This window comes from Lichenostomus cassidix, chromosome 19, assembly GCF_008360975.1.
Source record: "Lichenostomus cassidix isolate B80296 chromosome 19, HeHo_3.0, whole genome shotgun sequence".
Taxonomy (NCBI): domain Eukaryota; kingdom Metazoa; phylum Chordata; class Aves; order Passeriformes; family Meliphagidae; genus Lichenostomus; species Lichenostomus cassidix.
Window position 1 is genome coordinate 2,872,379 of NC_139499.1, and position 17,505 is coordinate 2,889,883.

General features: G+C 55.7%; 3 protein-coding genes across 3 annotated transcripts in view; 1 reads left to right on the plus strand and 2 right to left on the minus strand.

The window, feature by feature from the left end:
* Positions 1-456: 456 nt before the first annotated feature.
* TRIM50 (tripartite motif containing 50) lies at positions 457-6,003 on the minus strand. The gene is made up of 6 exons (XM_085078406.1): positions 5,380-6,003; positions 4,670-4,765; positions 2,660-2,890; positions 2,523-2,545; positions 1,882-1,994; positions 457-1,398 (listed from the first exon to the last, which is right to left on the minus strand). Exons 1-6 carry the CDS (start codon positions 5,815-5,817, stop codon positions 827-829), a joined length of 1,473 nt encoding a protein of 490 aa, XP_084934532.1. The 5' UTR covers positions 5,818-6,003; the 3' UTR covers positions 457-826.
* Positions 6,004-6,486: 483 nt separating this feature from the next.
* On the minus strand, positions 6,487-14,299 carry LOC146428957 (C-C motif chemokine 5-like). The gene is made up of 3 exons (XM_085078392.1): positions 7,662-14,299; positions 7,293-7,407; positions 6,487-6,819 (listed from the first exon to the last, which is right to left on the minus strand). Exons 1-3 carry the CDS (start codon positions 7,987-7,989, stop codon positions 6,720-6,722), a joined length of 543 nt encoding a protein of 180 aa, XP_084934518.1. The 5' UTR covers positions 7,990-14,299; the 3' UTR covers positions 6,487-6,719.
* A 567-nt stretch (positions 14,300-14,866) lies between these two features.
* HIP1 (huntingtin interacting protein 1) overlaps positions 14,867-17,505 on the plus strand; it is a 43,173-nt gene continuing 40,534 nt past the window's right edge. Inside the window, exon 1 of the mRNA XM_085078868.1 lies at positions 14,867-15,033. Coding sequence (XP_084934994.1) covers positions 14,917-15,033 — 117 coding nt within the window. The 5' untranslated portion in view covers positions 14,867-14,916. The remainder of the gene's footprint in view (positions 15,034-17,505) is intronic.

Sequence of the window (17,505 nt, forward strand, 5' to 3'; positions counted from 1 at the left end):
CCCTGGGGCAATGTCTCCTGCCTCCTGCCCCTGGTAATGGGACAATTCAGGTTCAGATGAGTCTTTCCTCCAGTGACACACTGGCAGCCCACTCAAGACAAGAGCCTTGGAGCAGCAAGACAGCCTGGAGAAGAAGGGATGTCCCAGGGGATGGAGAGACTAAAGGTGACATTCAGAGACAGAGTTTGGGTTATTTTTCTTTCCCTGGGTCTTGCAGCCCTGAAGTGCAGCCATCCTGGGGTGGGCAGCTCCCCATGCTGGGAGGTTTCCTAGCCATGGGGTTTTGAGGAGGTGGGGGAGAGGCTGGAGCTGCCAGACCTGGAAGGGATCTTGTGACCAGGTGAGATCTTCCAGCCCTCTCTGGGCTGGAAAAAACCCCATCCAGCAGCACCCTTTGCCTTCTGAGATGTTTTGGAGCAGCAGCACCACAAACCCACACCATGAACCACACAAGACTCCCCAAATGAAGCCTTTATTGCCTTATTCCAGTACAACTGGCACCAAAGTCAGCACTACACAGCAGGTTGGGCACACACACTCCTCCAGCAGCCTGTGAAACGAGGGCATCAGAGATCAGGGGACTCCCCTGTCCCCACCAGTGGCACAGAGGGGTATGGCACATCCTTGCTGCAAAGCCTTCCCAGCACATGGCACGGGGTGGCTGTCACATGTGACAGGCCACCCCAAAAGCCAGGACCACATGAGGATCCTGCCAGGATGCTCACCAAGGCACTAAGGTGTTTCCCTGGTGCCGCCCCACTCCCGGGGAGGAGCTGGTTGGGCTCCCAGCTCTCTGCCCACCAGCAACAAACCAGCACAACCACCATCACAGGATGATGCATCCGGTCCCCTGCGGGTCCCTGACCCAGGAGATCACCAAAGGCTCTGCATTTCTGCCCCCCAAAAAGGCCCCCAGGAAGAAGAGAGGCCGCAGGTTGCCCGAGAACTTGTCGGTGAAGGTGTAAATGTGCGAGCGATCGCTCACGTTGTAGAAGGAGATTTCTCCCGCCTCGTAGTCCAGGAAGATCCCAACACGCCTGGGCCTCACACTCAGGGTCAGGGGGGACACAGGCACAGTCAGGGCCTCGTAGATTCCCCCGTTTTGCAGCCTCAGCACCCAGTAGCCGTTGTTGGGGGAGAAGAGGACGCTGCCTTTGCGGCCAGCAGCCTCCCGGCACAGCCCCAGACCCCACTCGGGTTTGTCTCCCACCTGCACCTCCCAGTAGTGGCGGCCTGAGAAGAAGCTTGGGCTGCCCAGCACCACTGGGGTGCTGCCAAACCTCTTGGGGTTGTCAAAGAGGGACAGCAGCAGCTTCTTGCTCCCCCGCCGGACACTCCTGCGGTCCTCGGACACGGAGAGGTCTGGGTGTGCTGTCTCTGGGTCCAGAAACACATCCACTGCAGAGAGAAGGACAGACAAGGCTTCAGGGGTGTGCAGGCATGGACACAAGCAGGTGACCTGGATGCTGGACTCTCCCAAACCGTCTGACCTCCCACAATTACTTGCTTGTGGTTTTGCACAACTCCCAGAGCTGCCCAGCAGTGGCGAAGTGCAACATGGAAAATCAAACCACATGAAAATATTTGGTGTCAGCCTGCAGAACCAGGCAGAATGAGGACAGCTCCATGGCTTCAGAAAGAGCCAACGCTGAAAGCAAGAGGTCATAGTGCATGAAACCCCAAAAGGATCCCCTGGGCTTCATGGTTCCCTCACAACCCATCCAAGACCACAACAAAGGTCATTCCACCATGAAATCAGCCTGAACTCATCAGTGCACAAACTGGGAGCAGCCTGTTGGAACACCCTCCCTGTGCCCCAGGATACTGGGGGAAACCAGAGCCCAAATGTGCCAGGAGCTGGCCCAAAAGGAGTCTCCTTACCTTTGAACTTCTTCAGCATGTCCCTCATGCCCAGGCAGCGCTCAGGAATGCTGTAGTTTTCCTTCAGGGTCACGGACACAGCCTTGGGGGATTGGAACTTTACCCCCTCACACCTGAGAAGAGAGGGATGCCCATGGGATGCCCATGCAGGGCCTGTGCCACAGCTCCTCTCCTGCTGGCAGTGGGGTTAATGCCCTTTTGTTGGCTCCATAGATCATTGCCTCCCTGGAGCTCTGGCTGGGAAGAGCACTAGGGATAATCACTTGCAGATTGGGAATCTAAATGGGATCAGAGTTAAACAATGCAGGGAGCAGCAGTGCCAGGCCTGGTGAAGGAAGGAGCAAAGCCACTGGGCAGCACATTCCTTAGGAGGGGACACATCTCACATGTCACCAGCCAGGCAAGACCTTGGCTCTGAGCCCCTGTGAAAAGAGGATGGAACCTCTGAGGGATTCTCTCAGGACTTCCTGTGTCTAGCCCAGGAGATCAAAAGCAGATGCTGAGCAGGGAGGATGGGGTTGTGGTTGGGGAACAGACACAAACATCTGCCTTGGAGCCTGGAGGCAGCCAGGACAGTGGGAGGAAAAACCATGGTGCCTGCCAGGAATAACCATGGATACCTACCAGAAACAAGAACCCACCTGCTCAGGATGCTTTTCATGTCCTAGAAGGAGAAGACAAAAACCATTCTGGGTGTGTGGCTCACCAGCCAGTCTGGGCCAAGCCACCCACCCAGGTGACAAAGGCTCAGTTAGTGGGGTTGGTGGCAAAGCCTAACCTTGAGCAGCCCATCAGCTGGCTGCTGGCTCTTCTTCTTGATCTCCAGGATCAACTCCTCCAGCAAGCACTTCTCCTCCACCAGCCTGGACAGGTTTTCATTGATCAGCAGCAGAATCTGCTTCTCCTCCTCCTCCAGCTTCTGGAGCAGCAGCTTCTCCTCATCAGCCAGCAAGCGATGCAGCTTCCCAAACTCACTGACAATCCTCTCCCGCTTTTTCTTCACTGTCTCCTTGGGATAAGAAGATTCATGGGGTGAAGGTTATCCAGGCAGCCGAGACAGAGCCGGATGCCTGGGAAAACACTGCATTTTTGTGGTAAGTGCATGAATTTTAAAACCAGCCAGAGGCAAACTTGTGCTTCCAGCTCACTGGAGTTCCCGCTCCACATCCTCAGTTTACCAGCAGCAGGACTTTGCCTGGGGTGTTTCTGCCCAGCTGGACCCCAGATGTGTGGGGTGTGTTGGGCTGCAAGGAGATGCCCTCAGGTGCTGGGGTGGGTTGTTATTACAACTCATACCTCCAGCCAAATGGAGGCTGATCCACTGCTTGGGCAGCTGGAAAAGGCTGGGAAAATCCCCAGTAAAGGGAAAGAAATGGAAAAATCATAAAATCATGGAATGGTTTGGGTTGGGAGGGACCTTAAGACCATTTGCTTCCATCCCCTGCCATGGGCAAGGACACCTTCCACCAGACCAGGTTGCTCCCAACCCCATCCAGCCTGGCTTTGGGGATGGGGCAGCCACAGCTTCTTTGGGCAACCTGTGCCAGTGCTTCACCACCCTCACAGGGAGGAATTTCTTCCTTATATCTAATCTAAATCTCTCCTCTTTTAGTTTAAAACTGTTCCCTCTTGTCCTGTCACTGTGTAAAGAAGCCCCGGAGCTAGGGAGGGATGGGAAAAGAGAGCCCAGGAGGGCTCCCTGGGTCTCACCACAAGGTGAGGAGACAGCAATAGGCAGGGTCTGCCAGTGCTTTAGGGCTTCCACCTCATCCTGAAAAATTGGCTGGAAACCTGGAGTTGCAGGAAGACACCCTCCGGTGAGCTTGGGCCAGGAAACATCAGAATGAAGAAGATAAACTAAAGGAAATTGAGATGAATTTTTTTTTCTGTACAAGTACATGGTTCCTTGGAATTAAGTCATTGAAGACTTGATAAGCCAGGACAGACACAGCCTCTTCCCTCACCATTCACAAGGGACTTTCTGCTCATTTTGCTATAAAAGGACAACCAGAGGAAGCTGGAGGCAGCTGAGCCATGGCCCCAAGCCCTGACTCAGGTGGATGGGAACAGTGACATGGCTCTCACAATCTCTGTCCCCAGCCCCATCCCAGCCCCAACAGTGACACAGGGCTTGCAGAGACATCCCAAAACCCCATCACCACTTGTCGGGGCTGCCACAGGCAAGGGAGCTGAGCAAAAAACAAGGGGAGCTCAGAGAAACCTGTTTTCCCTGCCAGAGCTGATTAATCACCAGCTCAAATTCAGGGCTGGATAACTCATCCCGCAGTTTCATTTCCTTTTCTGCAGTTACTTTTACTTTCCAAGGGACTTGAAATGCAGCTGTTTGCTGGCGTCTGCTCTTCCCGGAACTGTCTGGAGTCGGGCAGAGGTGCAGTAATTCAGCTTTTTTTTTTTTCTCAATGAAAACACTTCTAGTTCCTGTTGCTGTGGAGCAGAGTTCACCACACAGCTCACACCTGGCTTGGGACTCAAGCACATATTGTAAAACAAAAGGCAATAAAAAAATAGCCCATGTCTATTTGTTTAACCAGCATAAAGTCCTCATGATTCCAGGCTGGCTGCTCCTTGCAAACCTTTTTATGGAGCCACACAGAGTTACTGAGCCTGGTTTCCAGCATTGCTCCTACACGTGACAGCAGGGCACGGGGACATATCTTAGCCTGGAGACTATGACGAATCTGTGTCCCCAGACACAACCATTGTGTGGTTTCTTTTAATTGCTGATATCTCTGAAACTCATTCTTTAAGAATTGAGAGAGGCACCTGCCTTGCACTCCTGGGTTTTCATCCTTTCTGCTGACTCACGCTTCTTCACCTCCTCCACTTCCTTTAAAAGATCCTCCAGGGATTTCTGGAGTTTGAGCTGGAAAGAGGAAAAATGGGCTCAGCTCACCCCAGCAGCACTTGCTGAGCATGCAGGTTGGCTGGGTCCCCTGTGCCCGGCAGGGACAGTGACCCGGTGCCAGGCAGTGCCAGCACTGGCACCCGAACCCAGCAGCTGTGCTCTTCACTCTGCTCGCAGCGTTAACCCTCCCCCTGCTCCTCAGGTTTTGCCCATGGTTTTACTCCCTGTTTTAAGTTCTGGAGAGCAAAGCGACAGCTCTCTTTCAACGCTGGGGTGAAGTTTGGCTGGTGTCACTGCCAGCATCATCCCTGGGATGTGGAGATTGGGTGCCAACACCCCTCCACCGAGGCAAAATGCCTTCGGGGACACATCTGCTCAGCTTCTCCAGGGGTTGTGGATGGGCAGAGAGCCAGGCGGAGCTGGATGAACGGGCTGAGCGTGGGTCTATCAGCAATTTTGGATACAAGGCGGGTCCAACCTTGTCCCCACAGCGACAGCGGCTGGGTGGGCGTCACCTCTGCGCCATCCCTTCTCTGCCTCCCCAGCGGTGCCACCGGGCACGTTGGGGTGCTGGTGGCCGAACAGCCGTGTCACAGTGCCTCGGGGCAGCACGGGGACCCCAGCGGCCGTACCTTGTACACGTGCGCCGCCTCCTCGATGGGATACACGGTGTGCGGGCGGTGCTGCAGCGACTCCCGGCACACCACGCAGATGGGCTCCTCGTCCTCCTCGCAGAACAGCTTCAGCCGCTCGTCGTGCTGCGGGCACAGCGGTGTCCCCGGCTCCAGCTCGGGGCTCAGGTCGCCCCGCAGCCCCAGCTGGCGGATGCTCTCCACGATGTTGGCCAGCTGCCGGTTGGGTCGGAAGCCGCTGCGGTGGCAGGAGGCTCGGCACTGCGGGCACGAGAAGGGCCCGTCGTTCCAGAGCCCCTTGTCCTGGCAGTGCTTGGCGATGCAGCCCCGGCAGAAGTTGTGGCCGCAGTCGATGCTGACCGGCTCGCTCATGTACTCCAGGCAGATGGGGCAGATGGCTTCCTCCTGCAGCCGCTCCAGGGCACCTGCCAGCGCCATGGTGGCCCGGTGGGCTCCACGGGCACTTCCCTCGCCCTTCCTCAGTCAGCAGGCAAGGCTGGCACGGCGAGGAAGCACCAGCAGTGCCCTGAAAGGCTGGAGGACGAGCCGGCCTTGCTCCCGGGTAGCCTCCGTGCCGATGGGGGGAGGAGCTGGCACCGGCCGGGACAGCTGCAGCCAGCCCCGGAGCCTGGCACTGCCTCCAGCCCGGCGGGGCAAAGCGAAAGGAAAGCCCCGCGGCGAGAGCGGGACGGATTAGGAAGCGCCAGAAATAACCCGTGGCTAGAGATAGCCCCGGGCTGGAGGTGGTGGAGATGGTGGTGGTCTGGTGGTGGCTGAGCCCAGCAGCCCCTGGAGCCCCTGGGGCACCTGCCCGCTGCCCAAAGGTGCTGGCCGAGGTCGGGGACTCCTCGCCACACCAATAATTGTGCCAAATTATCCTCCGTGAGACCCACCCACCACAGAGAGCCGGGAGCTTGGGAATGTGCCAGGGCAGGAGGGGCAGACAGGGCAAGCAGTGCTCTCCCATGCATGCACAGAGAGGCTTGGGGACAGCCGGGTGTCACCCCACCACCCACAGACCCTCAAGTGTCAGCCCTGACCCCCTCCCAGCCACTGCTGCCCGCCCCCGTCTCTGTGGAGCATCCCAAGAATCACTGGGAGAAGCTGTAGGTTTTGTTCCCTTTTATTATACAAAAATAACTTCAACACGTTCAGTACAAAGGAGAATGAAAATGCCACATAAATTAAGATTGCCTTTGCATAACCTTAAATAAAAGAGCTAAATGCTGAGTTGAATATCCTGCCAGATTCCCAGGCAATGAGGAAATGGAGTATGTCTCGGAGGTGTCCATGAGAGCAGGTCCTTGCAGAAGTGATGCATGGAGAGAGCAGGGTATTGCTCATCCACGGACTGCACTGTCCTTTAGTTGATTCATGATGTACTGGACCCACTTGTCTTTAGGGTTGGCACAGACCAGCTTGTCCTTGATGGTGGTAAATCTGGAGAAGGAAATCCAGTGAGGAAAGGAGAGGGAGAGGAAGACAGAGAGTGGGACGACCTGCTCTGTGCCACCAGTGAACTCCACCAGACCAGACACCTCTACAGCTGCAAAGCAGCACTAGGGAAATGGGGTGGGAGTGGCTCAGTGTCATTACTGGTGTCCTGCCTGCTGTCGCTTAAGCCACCTTGTCCCCAGCATCTCAACAGCTGGGACACCATCCTGGCTGGGTCCCACCATCTGAGGTGAGGGGGGTGACCAGCAAAAGCTCTTTTGGCTCAGATCTAATAGGAAAGTCCACAAACTGTCTGCATGGGATGTGGGACTGCACTCTTGAGATGTCCCAAGCTGTTCTCCCCACACAGGAGAGCCCTGCCTGGTGCTTTTCCCTGTCAGGATGAGGTGTGACATGGGGTTCTCTGGCACTGGCAGGACAAGCAGGGTCCCCAGAAGCAGGGCAGGAGATCTACTCACATCACAGCTGGCAGGGAGCAGTGTGTGCTGGTGTGCTCATACTTCACCACCCGGCTCAAGGGCAATGGCCTGGCGAGGTACTCGACGCAGCAGGGACTATAAAAGTTGAGGGAAACTGGAAGAGAAGTTTTCTGATTAGACCAGACCAGTGGGGAGAAGCAGGGTCAGAAGATAAGATCCCCACTGGAGGAGGTGCTGCTCCCACAGTGGGCTCCCACCACAGCCACCTTTCCCCTCAGGGAGCCAAGGTAAGACATGCCTCTTCTTTCCCACAGCTGAGGCTGGGAAGAGAGAGCTGCAAAGCATTACTAGACCTCATCCAGCAGATAGAAAGAGGAGAGCTCCTTGGAGAGCAGAGATTGGACTCACGTGGAGAAGAGGAGACCTGGTAGCAGAGGACAGCTACAAAAAGTACAGCAAAGGCTGCTGTGAAGGTCTTCATGGTCCTGTTGGGTGAAGATGGCTTGCAGGAGTCAGGCAGGACTGCTGCAGTGTCCCTGGCTGTGCCCAGTTCCCTGGGTTCAGCCCTCTTTATAGAGGGGGACAGCAACCAAGGATGGAAACATTGCTGACACAATGGAAAAAGTGCAGTGTCAAGGATACCACGCAGCCCTGCAGAGGGAACTGTCCAGAGCCCCAGTGAGAGTAGTGCCCTAATGTGGCACAGGGTATGATACCGTGAATGATATGATACCATGAGAGGACAGGATGTGGCCTGCCATTTCCTTTCCCCTGACCTAAGGATTCTGCAGAGAAGCCAGAATGAGCAATTCAGAAGATAAGTAGGTGGACCTCTTGCCTAGAAGTCATGGCAGTGGATGGGTGACGACCATGGTTGCCACGCGCTTGTATTTCCCAGAAGATCTGCAACACAAATAGGAGATTTCACCTCTACCACAGCAACTGGAGCAGGGAAGATCTGTGAATCAGGCTCACCATCTGTGTGCCCACCAGCCATGCTGGGTCCCACTTGCAATGGGGGCTTCTTCTGTGGGACCCCAAAGGCCATTGGTGCATCAAAGTGCAGAGCAGAGGGCGGACCATGGTGCCAATCCACACCTGGGCTCCTCTTCTGGCCCAGAGCATCTCTTGCAGAAAGTCCTTAGGGAACTGGTTCTACTATATCCCAACTTCCCAAATACCAGTGACAGCTAGAATAGTGCTGAGTTCTCCACAGACATGGGAATCAGCCATTGATGCCTCTTCCAACACACACAGAAGAGACTGGCTGATTTAGTTCATATTGCCTGGGACAGGAATGGTGTCACTGCACTGGCAGAAAAACTCTTCTTGGAAATGTTACATCCCTCCAGAAGGGCTCTGCTGGCTTCCAGGCAAAGATCTGTGGACAAAGCCTCAGCAGAGTGAGCTGTGCTTGTTAAGTGTGAGTCACACAATCACAGAACCAAAGAATAATTAATGTTGGAAAAGACGTCCAAGACCAGGTGCCACCAACTCCTTCCATCCCCTGCTCCTGCCATTTCTACCAACACATTCAGCCCCAAACTCACATAAATTCCTGTTCAGACCAACCCTACACTGCTCTGACACATCTCCACACAGGCACCAGAATAAAACTGAGAGGAGGAGAACAGGCTGGGGAATGAGCTGGAGCCTCCTCGCTGATGGCTCACACCAACACAGCCCAGCTCAGAGCAGCTTTAGTTGGGTGTTCTGGATTTTCCTGCAACATTCAGCTACAGGTTTGATCGAAATGTCAGGAACTGTTTTGAAAAATCAGTATTACATAGCAGGAATACCAATGTGCCTCAACACTGTCAATGAATTCTCCCTCCTTTCAGATACACTGTGCTGTGTTTCCTGCATCCATTCATCCAAAAGGAATTCTTGGAGGTTTTGACACCTCTGTTCTTTCCCCTATTCACTGTTTCCCTCAACTCTGCCCCTTCCTTGAAGATTCTCTATTTCAGTCTTGGTTGCTCCTTCCTGCCAAGACAAATAATGCAAATCTCTAAATATTTTGATTTCTAAAACCTCCTCCATATTATACATCCTAAACAGTGGCTATTTCTGGAGTCTGTGAAACCTCTGCCTTATGGTGTGTTTCTGCTATTGATAGAAACCACAGACGGTATCTTTGGATCCATCACCAGGACAGTTTTGGGATGTGGGAGGAAGCCTCTGCTCAGCCCTGAGAGCAGCCTGTTCCACCACACCACCTCCTAAGCTGGAGTGATGTCTGGGGGATCACGTTATCACAGTGCTTCTGGGAGCTGCTGGGTCACTAACGTGGGAAACTGGATTTAATTGTGAGTGAATCATTTGAAAACAGAAAGAAGATGACTGGAATCACAGATCCCGGGGTGGTGCAGCTCCAAGCAGGATCTCAGATGAGAAGAAGTATTTTCAAGAAGAATTGAGACTTTCCATGTGGGAATTGAAGCCTGCAAGATGGTAAGTGGCCTAGAAAGAGGGACAAAGAGAATAGTCCCTGTCTGTCCCAGAGCAGGAACCATGGGCCATTCAATGGAGAGGGCAAGAGGCAAGTTCAAAAGGAACAGAAGGAGGCAGATCTTCACATGAGGAGCTCCTTGCCAAGGGACATGGTGAGCACAGAAGGAAATTTCCATGTGGCTGAGTCAGAGCTTGGATTTCAGAGCAATAAGCTTGAGAAGATTTGGAAAATGAGAAGGTTTGGGGGCTGGGAATGCACTCCAGGGTGGCAGTATGAATACTGACCTGGCTCTTCAAGGGGTCTGCTGTAGCCACAGCTGGAGGTATCAAGACTGGTCTAGATGAACCCTTAGTGTACATCCTCTGGGCCTGTTCATCTTTGATTTCCTGGGACAACTAGTCCTACAGGACCATCAAGGCTAGAGAATAGCTTGTGAAATTGCATTGAAATCCCTGGACTGAAATCTATACATCAGGATGTGCCTCCAGATAAGTATTTTTGGTAAATGTCAGCAGAAAGACACCAACAGTTTCTAAGCACACAGCGAGGCAGAAATACAAAGCAGCAGTTCATGCAATTTTCCAAGACAAATTTGGAGCACCTAGAAAAGCTTCACTTTGGGACCAAGAGCCTGAGGAGCAGGAGGTGGCTGGATGTCATGCTGGGATATGTCTCTCACAGAAATGTGGTGGTACTTCCCAGGACAGCCATATGATGCCTCTGCCACATGACACCTTTTGTTTCCCCAACAGCAGCCACTGGCCTGGAGCTGAGCAAGGCTTATCCAGCAGCTGCAGCACAGCATGACAGGTTTAGTCACAGTTCAGAGAAAGGAAAATAAAACCATTTGGGGTTGGGTTTGAGACAGGCAGGACGTGAGGCTGCCGAGCCCCAGTGTGATGGGTGTGTTGCCCTTGCACACTCTGCCGCCTGTTGTCGTCAGCTGGAGGTACAGGGACTCTGCAAGTCAGGCCATGGGGTTGCAGGAATCCTGAAAACAACATTCAACAAGAGCACTGGTGGATGTTGGATCATGGAAATCACAGAAATCATGGAGTCATTCAGGTTGGAAAAGACCTGCAACATCATTAATTCCAGCACTGCAAAGGCCACCACCAACCATGGCACTAAGCCCTGTAGCCTTCAGATCTTCTGCAGATCCATCTGGAAACCTGTTTAGCTTTGCTTCTGAATTCCTGGCCAAGCAGAAGCAGTTGCTGAGGTTTCCATGCAGAAAACACAGCAGATGATGTTTGGGGTTACAGTGCTCCTTGTAGCACCTGGGCAAGCAGACCTCCCCAGGACAGAGGTGGACTTCAAGCACCTTAGCCAAGCATTCCTCTCCATGACCCTCTCCCAGTCCCAGGCTGCTCTGCCTCCAATGCTCTCCCAGCTCCTGCACCAGGACTGTCCCTGCCCCACATGGCAGCCCAGGGTCTCTTTGGGAGCACAAGCAAAGACTCAGCAGCAACATCTGGTTTGCCCAAAGCATTCAAAACGTGGGATCAAAAGATGAACACCCTCCCCATGCCCCCATACCTGCTTCTCCTAGCACACTCTTTGCTCCCCAAGGACCCTCCTGCCAGGTCTGAACCACCACCCTGCCCTCTCCAGGTAGGCATTTTGGTTCAGAAGTTGTTTTTATCCCAGAGTTTGAGCAAATCATCCCATAACCAGGGCAGGGCTGCATTTGGGGCTGCAGGATTGGGTTTGTGGAAGGCTTGACATGGCCACTGCCCTTTCCAGATGTGCCTCCCAGGGATGTGTGCATCCCAGGATGGTGTGCCTTGGAATGTGTAAAGGAACTACTGGAGGGGATCCATTTGGGATCCATTTTTCCCACCTCCGAGGGGGAAAGAGCAGGATCTTAGCACAGAGCCCTGTGACTGCCCACTCCAGCACAGCCTGTGGGATAACAGAGGAAGGACTGTGGAGCTCTGTGCTTCTGTTTTCCTGCTGGAACAAGGGGAATCTGTGCTCTCCCTGAGCCTGGGCCAGACCACAAGAGGGTGAGGAGTGCTGCACCCTGGGACTCTCCAGCTCTGGCTGGGGAGGAGATTGGAAAAGGAGACTTGCTCCCAGTCCCAGGGAAAAGAGCATCCCTGAGCTCCGGGCAGGGCCCACAGCCCCTTCAGTCCCTCCTGGCCCCTCTCCTGCCACTTGTCCTTCTGCTTTGGGATTAAGGCTGTCCTGATAGAACAGGAGCAGCCCCCCTATAAGGGTCCTGTGGACAGGAGCCTCTGGGCAGGGAGCAGGACAAGGGGACTGCCCTATGGAGCCCTGCAACAGGGGAAGGGTGAGCTCCAGTCCCCCCTGCCTGGCCTGAGCAGGACTTGATGGGTGCCACACTCTGCTGAGCAGGGAAAAAACAGGGGATACACTGTCCTCTTCGTGTCCAGACAATGTCTGTCCCCACACAGGCCAGACATCACCATGAGGGGCTCTGCCATCACCCTTCAGCCCAGCCTCTTGGACAGGAGTGAGGACAGAGAACTGGAGCAGATGAACCCCAGCCATGGCTTCCAAAAAGGACCTGCTGGGGAGCAAGAGCAACGTCCTACCTCCTCTACCTCCACCCTGCTCACTTCCAGCTCACTTCCCCATCATCTCCCTGTGGAACCTGAGGCAGAGGAGCAGATGTTCCACAGGAACAGCTTTGTGCCTTCCCCTCTCAACTGCCTGAAAACAAGGCACTCTCTCCCACTGGAAAGGAGCCCCTCAAATCCCTGTAGAGCCCCACAGCACATTCCAGCAGTGACCCCACATGGACTGGGCCAGCCCAGGGTGGTCTGACCAGTAGCCCAGGGGCTGGATCCCAGTTCCATCCTGTTACAGCCTCTTCCTGGAGGAAGCAGGAGCAGCTGGTAGAAACAGACCATTCTGTCCCACACCCAAGCACCTTCCTCTGCTCCTGCCCAGGTTCCAAAGTGAGTGCTGAGCTCAGGCCAGGGAAGAAGAGGATGTGACTCTGCTCTTCAGTAGGAGGGAGAAGCTACACCAGGTCTCAGCCTCGTGGTCCCTTGCCATGGGCTCCAGGAATGTTCCAGGAGCAGAATGTTCCAAGCCAGGCGGAGGGTGGGAGAGGTCCAGATCACAAGGACACCGCTGTCCTTTGTCCAGTGCCCTCCTCTGCTCTTCCTTCCCTACATCTCTGCTCAGCAGTGACCTAATTTCTTCAATTATTAATCACCTTGCTGCAATAGAGGCTAAATCAAACCCATTAAACCTCCCCTGGGAGCATCCCCAAGGAAGGAGGCAGATTTCCAGAAAGTACATTAAGGAGAAGGCAGACAGGCAGTCGAGACAAGCCGCAATGGGAGGCATGGCCTTGCTGCTCCTTGCAGACCATTTCCCATCAGCTGGGATCTGATAACCAATGCACAGGGACTGGGAAGGCCTGTGATTCAAACAGCCTGTCACACACCCTGCCAGGCAGCTCTAGGAGGGTCCTGGTGTGGCAATTATTTCAGGGGAAAAATAAACCGCAAAAGAGAGTTATGGTGGGAGAATTGCTTACACAAGAGCTCCTGACAGCCCACATCCTAAACAGCTGTTCCCAGATTTCCCCATCACCCCAGCAGTGTTTTGCACAGTTCCTTCCCACCTGGAGCAAAGTCACTGATTTGATAAGATCAACTTTCAGGAACCCAGCTGGCATGACCCCACCACAACCCTCAGCACATTTGCCATCTCTGGGGGTTCAGTTTTCAGTCCCTTCACAAAAATATTAATTTCTCCCAATTTTGCAGAAATGTTCCAAGTGAGAAATATACCTTTGGAATGGGATGGTATTCCTGGTCAAAACTACAGGAGTCAGCCACAGCCCAGCAATTCACCAGGCTGGGAGAATCCCAGAAGGTTTGGGTTGGAAGAGACCTTAAAGCTCATCCTGTTCCCATGGGCAGGGACACCTTCCACTAGACTATTTTGCTCCAAGCCCCATCCAACCTGGCCTGGATAACTTCCAGGGATGGGACAGCCACAGTTTCTCTGGGCAACCTGTGTCTCACCACCCTCACAGACAACAATTTCTTCCCAAGACCTAATCAAACCCTACACAAATCTCTGATGAGTGACAGGACCAGAGACACGGGCTCAGATCAGGTCACGCCAAAGCACGGTCCAGCTGCTCGGGGGAAGCAAAATCCTTCTCTCACCTGTCTTCCCTTCTTTTTCACACACATGTAACCACATTTTGCCCCTCTGCCAATGCTACACCCTTCCTGCTGGGTTCTGCCAGCTGTGCCTGTAGCACCCACCCTGCAGAGCTCGCACCGACACCTGGATCCCACCAAGGCAAAGCCTCCCGCGGGCTGCCAGCGCTCTGCCCACGCTGACAGGCGGTGCAGCCACCTCATCCCCGGCCCTGAGCAGGGCTGCGGAGCCCTGAACCTCCTGGTTCGCGAAGACAAGGGGGCTCCCCGGGCCGGGCCCGAGCGGGTGGCAAGGAGGGACGGCGCTGCTGTGTCACGCCGCGGTCACACCCGGGCCCGGCTGAGGGGCCGCAGCCTCCCGTGCCGCACTCATGATCTGCAGGACCCTGCGGCGTGCGGACCTGGAGGGCTCAGCCGCGGCTCGGAGCCGTTCGACAGCGGCTTACCGAGCACCTCGGGCCCGGCGGACCCCGCGGCGGCACACCGGACACTGCCGAGCCCTTCCCGGCGCGGCCCGTCCCTCAGCGCGGCCCGTCCCTCAGCGCGGCCCGACCCCCGCGGGGCCACCGGGACAGACACCGCCCGGCGCCGCCAGGGGGAGCCGCAACCCGCACGGGTGAGGCGAGGGGCGGAGCACCGGAGTGTGAGCGGCAGGGCCGCGGACCAATGACAGCACGGAATGGCACGGGGGCGTGGCCAAGTGCTATAGTGGGCGGTGCTAAGGGCGCGGTCCCTAAAGGCGGGGCAGGGGCGGGGCTATTGGAGGGGTGGGATTTGCATTGAGTGACGTCCAGCCGAGCCAATGGGCTTGGCTATGGCCGCTCACTGTCCGGGCCGCCCGGCCGCTCCTCCCGAGTGGCGACGGCAGGAACCAATGAGAGCGAGCAGCGGGGCGGTGGGCGGAGCGCCGGGGGCCAGGGCGGTGGCCGCGGGGCGTGTCCCGCCGTGAGTGGCAGGTGGGCGGGCCAATGGCGCGGGGCCCGTGCGGCGGCGGCAGCGGCGCCGAGCAGGGTGGCGGGGCCGGGGCGGTGGCGGTGGCGGGCCCGGGGCGGCCATGGACCGCATGAGCAGCACCATGAAGCAGGTGTCCAACCCGCTGCCCAAGGTGCTGAGCCGGCGGGCGGGCGGCGGCGGCCTGGAAGCGGAGCGGGAGAGCTTCGAGCGCGCCCAGGTGCGGGCGGGGCGGGGCGGGGCGGGGCGGGGATGCGAGCGGCGCGGATGGGAAGGTGCCGGCTGAGGGGCGGGGCCAGGCCGGGGCGGGGTCCGGTGGGGACAGCCCGGCAGGTACCGGAGCGGGTGAACGGGGCGGGGCTGTGCCGAGCGGGCGGGGTTATCCCGAGGGGGCGTGGCTTGTTTCAGTGGGCGGGGCTGTGTTGGGGGCGGGGCCAGCGAGAGATGCCCAACAGGTTGGTGTTGGCACGGGGGGCGTGGCTTGAATGTGTGGGCGTGGTTTGTATGAGTGGGCGGGGCCACTCGGGCGAGCTGGGGTCGTGCCAGTGGGCGGGGCTTCGGCAGGAAGGTGGAGATTGACAGGCTATGATGGCCCCGCCCACCCGGGAGGGCAGGGGTCGCCATGGAGGGGCAGCGATGGGGACCCCTTGTTTGGGGCTGAGCACAGCCCTGGAGGAGCCCCTGGGCAGCTCGGGGACATCGGGGTGCGGTGGCACCTGCCCAGCAGTGGCTTCCCAGCCTGGCCTCCCCACCGGTGGTCACTCAGCCGCTGGCCTGGGCCGCTGGCTCTCTGAGCACAGCCACAGCTGGGCAGCACGCCCAGGCCAGTGCCACCCTGTCCTTGGAGCCACCGCGGGGACACACAGCCTCTGTTCCCACTGGCTGGACAGGACGTGGAGTGGCTCTTTGGCCAGTGGGGTCAGTCACCCCTCTGCGCTCTGCTGCCGTGTCACTCAGGGACACCAGGTGGGACAGGGCAGGGGACAGGGTCTGTGATGCGGGTCACTCCTGGGAAGAGGCACCAACCTGTTGAAAAGCAGACAGAATTTGCTCCTCAGCAGCATCCAGAGTGTCCAGATGAGGCTCTTCACTCAGGTTTTGGGTGATGGACTGATGTCCTGCACAGAGGGGAAGGTGGCAGCCAAGCTGGAGTGGCAGCAAGGAGGCTGTGGTGGAAAAAGCTGGTGATTTGGGGAAAGGATATGCTTGGAGCAGCTGTGGACAGGTGTGGACAAGGCATGGGGAGGGTGAAGAGTGAGGGATGGCAGCTAGAGGGACTTGGGGACAGCTTGGCCCTGCTCCATGCCCAGGGATAAAAGCACCAGCAAAACAGAAACATCCAGACCTACTGTGGCAGAGGAAGGGAAACTGAGGCAGAAGCAGGGCAGAAATGGCACCAGTGGGATTGGACCTGGATGAGCCCAGAGTGGGAACAGCACATGGGAGATGGCTTAGGGATGGAAATAAACACTGAGGAGCAGCTCTGAGAGGGTTTTTCAGGAAGGAAACCCAGCAGGGTGAGAGGTTGCCTGCAGGATCACGTGCAGGGCTCTGCTCACCTGCTCGATCAGCTTACCTCAGACATCAATTATTCATTCCTGGTACCAAAGGTGGGACTGGGATTGGTTTTCTGCTGGAACCTGCAGGTTCCTTGTCTCAGCAACAGCCCCATGGGATGCCTGGAGCTCTCCTGGGCTCCCTGGGAGTCACAGTTTCCCGTGAAGGGCTGAGTGGAGAGGGTGGTGGAGCAGCACCCACATCCCTGTGAGCTGGATTTCATCTTCCTCATCTGATTTCCAGACTCCTGACACAGCATGTCCCTGTCTGGCTTTTCCTTCTTCTGTGCTTCAGCTCCATGCAATTCCCTTTCTCACTCATTTCACAGCCTCCCCCTTTTTTTCTTCTTTTTTTCTTTTTTTTTTTTTTTTGCATAATTCTGTCTCACCAGTTTAGGGAACTTGCCAGGCACCCCTTTGGTTTTGGTCATCCAGTTTTTGTCCAACTTCTTCTTTCTGAGGATTTTTTAGAGGAACTTGGTGGGTTTTGGTTTTTTTTTTCTTTTCGAAAGTGACTTATTTTAAGAAAACTTTCAACTGTCAAATGGCTTTCAAATGAAATTTTTACCTGTGTTTCTGCATGTACAGACTCCTTCCTCCCTCTCCTCCAAACCTGCCTGTCTCAGGGCAGTAGCACATGCACCACAAAGCCTATTTGGGGCTAAAAGAGCCCAGAAAATGTGTCCAAATGGGCCTCTGGGGAGCCTGAGGAACACCTGCTTGGGTTGGCAGCACCTGATTTCTGTGGTCTGAGTTCAGTTTGGAAGAACAAGAGCACCCTACGAAACCCTAATAGTGGGGAGGTCTGGTGCTGGGATGCTCCCATGGTGCTGGGATGCTCCTGTGGTAGTGGAATATTTCCATGGTAGTGGTAAATTCTGGTGATGGAATGGTTCCATGGTGGTGGGATGCTCTTATGGTGGTGGGATAATCTGGTGGTGGGATGTTCTGGTGGTGGTGGGAAGCCTCCATGGTGGTTGGACACCTCCATGGTGGTCACTACATTACACAATGACTCTGCCCTGACAAGATCCATCTGCTGGCTTGCAGACAAACAGGAATAAATTCCCTAGCAGCCTCTTTTCTGCTCCTACAGTTGGTGAAGTGTCTCAGATTTCCTGGGAATGCAAATGTGG

What these genes read in the sequence shown, in the direction of transcription:
- LOC146428957 (XM_085078392.1), bottom strand. Translation starts at nt 7,989, where the DNA reads ATGGTATCATATCATTCACGGTATCATACCCTGTGCCACATTAGGGCA. An exon ending in CCAGGTCTCCTCTTCTCCAC is followed by an intron (nt 7,408 to 7,661) that starts GTGAGTCCAATC and finishes CTTCTCTTCCAG; the next exon opens with TTTCCCTCAACTTTTATAGT. An exon ending in TGCTCCCTGCCAGCTGTGAT is followed by an intron (nt 6,820 to 7,292) that starts GTGAGTAGATCT and finishes TTCCTTCTCCAG; the next exon opens with ATTTACCACCATCAAGGACA.
- TRIM50 (XM_085078406.1), bottom strand. Translation starts at nt 5,817, where the DNA reads ATGGCGCTGGCAGGTGCCCTGGAGCGGCTGCAGGAGGAAGCCATCTGC. An exon ending in AGGCGGCGCACGTGTACAAG is followed by an intron (nt 4,766 to 5,379) that starts GTACGGCCGCTG and finishes TCCTCTTTCCAG; the next exon opens with CTCAAACTCCAGAAATCCCT. An exon ending in TGAAAACCCAGGAGTGCAAG is followed by an intron (nt 2,891 to 4,669) that starts GCAGGTGCCTCT and finishes TCTTATCCCAAG; the next exon opens with GAGACAGTGAAGAAAAAGCG.